We start from the raw sequence: 6,000 nt of genomic DNA on the forward strand, positions 1-6,000 counted from the left end.
ATCGCAGTATATTCAGTGTACAACCCAAACACTTTGGCTGTGTTTAGCCACCAAAAATGTCCCTTTACACCATAATGGAAGAGAAATGACCCCTCAGATGAAGGGTGGATGGGTGACTCCATCACTTTAGAGATAAACTCCATTCAAAAGGGCTTGTTGAGTAAAAGTGAATGCATCTGTTAGGTCTTAAAAAGCCATTCTATTGTCTGTCTCCCAAATCCATGGGATTATTTTAGTATGATAAACAACGTGAGAGGTTTTAGGAACCAAGTAGCAACTAGCAACTTACTTGGATGGAGTCATTTGCCATTGTTGTATCTGGATTGTCGTTTTGTGTCAGGACACCCAAATTGTCGATCCCCCTCTTCCTAGATTCTCAGTGCTCCTCGACAAAGAGATCCTATTCTTCTGTCAGCTCTCAATGCAACAGTTTAAGATCCAGCAGCGCTTATTAAAACTCTGTGCATGTAATAAATGCTGTTGCATCACTGTCAGACCAGATGCGGGTTGTCATCTGGACATAACCGAAGCTATTGTGCGTTTTCCTTCTATTCAGAATAGAACAATTGCATGTAAAACATGACATAAAAGCATTAGCTATATAAATGACAGCGTCCATTCAAACTATCCTCTGACATATCGACTGGCTGCTAGAAAGTCGCGTGTATTTTTCCATGATAGCGTCCTGAAATAGTTCTTGTGGTGGAGCTCGATACAGCTGCATACATGTACCGCACTGGGCAGGGTAACTGGTCAAAAGAGTTCAGCGTTTCTTCTCAATTCATCACTCGAAAACACGAACGCGTATATTCGGTTTAACAGCCGTTTCATTATCAACCGAGGCCCGAGGAGTTCACATTCACCGCCGGTGAATAATACAAGAATCCGCTCCTCTGTAAAAGATACTGTCGCTGCTCGCCTCAATGTGATGATTGCTCGCGCGGGAGGGTCGTTTACTATCCCCGGGCGCGAGCATTGTGGACGCAGCCAGTATGCCGGTTGCGCGCTCCTGCGGGTCACGTGACCTCGCATTGTGTCCACAAGCAAATGAATTCGGTTTCATCACTCTCTCGTGGCAGGCAACAACATTTCAATCTGTTGATTCACTCTGCATAATATATGTTCAAAGGTTACAGTGGTCAATAAAATAAAACGTGTTACGTTATTTATACGCTTTTAAAGGAGTAGTTCACTTTCAGAACAAAAAATTACAGATAATGTACTCACCCCCTTGTCATCCAAGATGTTCATGTCTTTCTTTCTTCAGTCTTAAAGAAATTATATTTTTTGAGGAAAACATTTCAGATTTCTCTCCATATAATGGACTTCTATGGTGCCCCCGAGTTTGAACTTTCAAAATGCAGTTTAAATGAGCTTCAAAGGGCTCTAAATGATCCCAGCCAAGAAAGAATGGTCTTATCTATGAAACGATCGGTTATTTTCTAAAAAACATTTACAATTTATATACTTTTTAATCTCTACACAGAGTTCACACAGAGCTAGACAAGACAAGCATTTGAGGTTAAAAGGTATATAAATTGTCTTTTTTTTTTTTTTTTTTAGAAAATAACCGATCGTTTTGCTAGATAAGACCCTTCTTTCCTCAGCTGTGCTTGTTTAGAGCCATTTGAAGCTGCATTTTGTAAGTTCAAACTCGGGGCACCATATTAGTCCATTATATGGAGAGAAATCCTGAAATGTTTTCCTCAAAAAACATAATTTCCTTATGACTGAAGAAAGACATGAACATCTTGGATGACAAGGGGGTGAGTACATTATCTGTACATTTTTGTTCTGAAAGTGAACTACTACTCCTTTAAAGTACTTAAATGAGCAAAGTTGTCTAACACATAATGTATTAAAAAACGACTCTCATTGTGTACGACTGTCTTTATTTTAAAGACCCCATGAAATCAAACTTAAAGGAATAGTTCACTTTCAGACTAAAAATGTCCTGATAATTTACTCACCCCTATTTAATCCAGAATGTTCATGTCTTTCTTTCTTCAGTCAAAAATTAATTATTTTGAAGAAAACATTACAGGATTTTTCTCCATTTGGTGGACTTAAATGGGGATCAACGGGTTGAAGGTCCAAACTGCAGTTTCAATGCAACTTCAAAGGGCTCTACACGATCCCAGCTGAGGAATATCTATCTATTATCTAGTAAAACAATCAGTCATTTTCTAAAAAATAAAACATATTAACCACAAATGCTCATCTTGCGTTAGCTTTGTGATGCACATGCGGGTCTTCACCATTGTGTAATCATATTGGAAAAGTGCAAGTAATTCTTACAGAGCTTTATTAACGTCGTAATCCTTACACATACTTATCTGTGCACCAATAAAATAATTTAAACTTATTGTTTTACTACCAGATTGTATGTAATATTTAAGCAATGTAGGAAAGTCTTTCTCTGGACCTTCTGGTAAAAATGTTTTACTTCTCTTTGGTGACATCAATTCAGGACTCCAATCATTTAGTTTTTGGACCTTCAACCTTCAAAGTCCACTATCTGGAGAAAAATCATGGAAAGTTTTGCTCAAAAATCTTAATCTCATTTGGAAACCTTAATTTCCCCCATGACATCTTGGATGACATAGGGGTGGGTAAATTATCAGGAAATTTTTATTTTGATTAATTCATTATTTTGATTACATGATATGGAACAACTAATGTTGCAAAGTCATTTTTTTACAGAGCTTTATTAACATGTCATAATCCCTACATATAATTTACCTGTATACCAAAAAAATAATTGAAACTTAACTTTTTACTATTGACTTCTCTTTGGTGAGAAGTGCAGAACTTCTCCAATCATTTAGTCCACTCCAGAGTAGTGCAAAAGGATTGGGATTTTATTTTAATTATGTGAGCTAATTATTTATAAAATTTAAAAACTATTCATATTTTCATATTAACAATACCATGGTTAAACTATTGAGATCTTGAGAGACCTGCAACAGTACTACCAAGCATGATTTGAGTTTGCACTACTGATTTAAAATAGAGAATTAAATATAGAAAAATAAAATAAAAAATTGTGCACCACTGCTTCACCTAGCAGAACTAGTTTCTCAAACGCCCTCAAACATCACAAAAACAGCTTTTATGGCTCTGCAGGGGTGCCTCAACAGGTAAATGTAGGCTACTTTTAATATGTGACCCTGGACCACAAAACTAGTCTTAAGCAGCACAGGTATATTTGTAGCAATAATACATTGTACAATAATACATGTACCAAAAATACATAGTATAAGTCAAAATTATCCATTTTTTTATTTTATGTTAAAATCATAAGGAGGAAGAGATGTTCCAATAAGATATTTTGTAAATTTCCTACCATATCAACACTTAATTTTTGATTAGTAATATGCATTGCTAATAACTTCATTTGGACAACTTTAAAGGCGATTTTCTTAATATTTGAGATTTTTTGCATCCTCAGATTCCAGATTTTCAAATAGTTGTATCTCAGCCAAATATTCAGTCCTCGGTCCTATCCTAACAAACCATACATCAATGGAAAGCTTATTTATTCAGTTTTCAGGTGATGTATAAATCACAATTTAAAACAAATTGACCCTTATGACTGGTTTTGTGGTGCAGGGTCATATATAAGGTCCAACATATTAGATATACTTTTAACTTGAAGGTTAGCTTACCTGTCGAGAAGAAAATTTAAAACCCAACTTTTTCCACTAAACACCACAGATATGTATACAGACAGTATAGATATACCCTCTGGCTCAGCCTGCTACAGTAGCCACACCCCAAACTGTGAAATGATTGGACAAAAAAAAAAAAAAAGTATTGTCCGGAGCCTTCCACAGAAGATGAAGAATGTATATCAATATTTATATAATACTTTATCATATTTAGGCTGAGAAAAGACTGTCAAACAGTATAACAAAAAACTTTACAAACATTACATATCCTACCTTCAACAGATAAGTATAACCAGTGTTGGGGTAACGCATAACAAGTAACAGAAGTTATGTAATAATATTACTTTTTTCCAAGTAACTAGTAAAGTAACGCATTACTTTTTAATTGACAAGAAAATATCTGAGTTATTTTTTCAAATAAGTAACACCGGTTACTTTTTCCCCCCATTTATTGATTAAAAGCTCTCCTGTCCCCATGTTAAGAGAAATTGTGAGTCAGATGTTAATTTAGTTCTAAAATAAATGTGAACATGCAAAAAATCTCACTTACTAAAAAAAAAAACAGATACGGAATTCCTCAAAATGAAGAAAAACTGTGAAATTCAATGCAAACCTGCAATAATTAAATATGTTAATTAATACAAATATCCTTTCTGTATTTAATCCCATTTTATTAACCGATGTCTTCGCTGCCGTCCTTTGATGATCCAATTCATCCATACTAATAAGCAAAAATTACTCAAGATAATCTAACATTTGTTTTCCTTTTTTTTTATTGCAGAAGAGTTGACATTTTTTCTTCTGCGGTCTACTACAGACTTGAATTTACTTTTCTCTGAGGCTTTTGGTGTGAAAAGGCTTTTACATTTGCCAAAAATATAACTTTTTATATTAAAAACAAACAAGCAAGCCCTGCCCAGATTTTAAAAGTAACGCGAAATAACGTAATGCATTACTTTCTATAAAAAGTAACTAAGTAACATAATTAGTTATTTTTTTTAGGGAGTAACTCAATATTGTAATGCATTACTTTTAAAAGTAACTTTCCCCAACACTGAGTATAACTCTGATAGGTCTACCTGTTTTCGTGGTTCCAGCAGAATCAGAATACGAAATACAAAATATGGTCATATCATGGTCTTCCAGCGGTTGAGGAAATACAAATATGGTCATAACGAGCCTTCCAACGGTTGAGGAAGTACAAATATGGTAATGGCCAGTGGCACTACAACGTACGATATGGTTATAGTAAGTACTTAACTCAGTCTTTACCCCGACAGTTTGCAACAGTTAACCTTATTTTTTATTTATTTATTAGGCTAGTCACTATTGAAATATAATGCAAAGATTTATATTAATGGACAAAATCAACAATTAGCCTGAGTCTGAAACTGCAGGTATGGCATGTCTCTTTAGTGCTGCTGTCATGTGTATTAGGCTAACTGACGTGTTTACAGGCGATTATCGATTGTGTTATGAATTAGTTACTTTAACATGTACTTTAACGTACTTTTTTCCCTCACAGAGCTGTTAATTCCCTGGTTTCATGCTAGGCTGATCAAGTCATAATGGCTAACACAGAGCATGCGGAGTTAAAGCCTTCCCTATGCGAGGAAAATGAAGCGCCCCAGTCGGAGTTAGAAACGAATACACAAACTTTTGAAGGTAATCAAAAGGAAAAAAGTAATTATTCTCAAATCCCAGCACACTGATGCACATAATAATATTGCTCTTGTTTACAGAAATCAATGCTATGGCGCCCTCATTCGATGATGAGAGGAGTTTCTTAGATGAAGGTGCAGAAGGTGCAGGAAGTAGTTCATCCTGTCAATATAAGAGAATGATGGATGAAAAAATCTCTCCCATTGAAAGGCAACTTGAGTACTTGCTGAACAAAGCGGATGAGTTTCAAACACAGCTTTTGTGGAGGTACATTTGAGATACTTTTGTCTTTTTTTAAGAAATGTTTTTTGAAAACATCTACTCTTACACGTTTTTCTTTTTTAGGCGCGACTGCCTCCATAATTATGGGTTTGCCCAAGTTGTCCCGATGTTTTTGCAAACTTGTCAGCCGTATTTCACTTACCTGGAGTCCACAGCCAGAAACTCCAACCCCTTCCGTCCACCTCTCTCCACATATATACGCGCACAGGTGAGAATCTAATTTATCCTGTGCATTTATATCTTACACTGCACTGTAGGTGAAGACAAAATGCAGGAACCCACATATTTATTGCGTTTGTATCCCATTACAGCTTTTGCAGTTTTCTCAGCAACTGTGTTCTCGTCTAGAACAGCTGGTGTTGCTGTACGCCTCCTTCAGTTTGTT

General features: G+C 35.7%; 1 protein-coding gene across 1 annotated transcript in view; it reads right to left on the minus strand.

Moving 5' to 3' along the window:
* The window catches only part of pkn1a (protein kinase N1a), a 58,974-nt gene extending 58,029 nt beyond the window's left edge, over nucleotides 1–945 (minus strand). The window contains exon 1 of the mRNA XM_073842069.1: nucleotides 290–945. Coding sequence (XP_073698170.1) covers nucleotides 290–310 — 21 coding nt within the window. The 5' untranslated portion in view covers nucleotides 311–945. The remainder of the gene's footprint in view (nucleotides 1–289) is intronic.
* Between the last annotated feature and the right edge of the window lie 5,055 nt (nucleotides 946–6,000).

Source organism: Garra rufa, chromosome 6 (genome assembly GCF_049309525.1).
Source record: "Garra rufa chromosome 6, GarRuf1.0, whole genome shotgun sequence".
Lineage (NCBI taxonomy): Eukaryota > Metazoa > Chordata > Actinopteri > Cypriniformes > Cyprinidae > Garra > Garra rufa.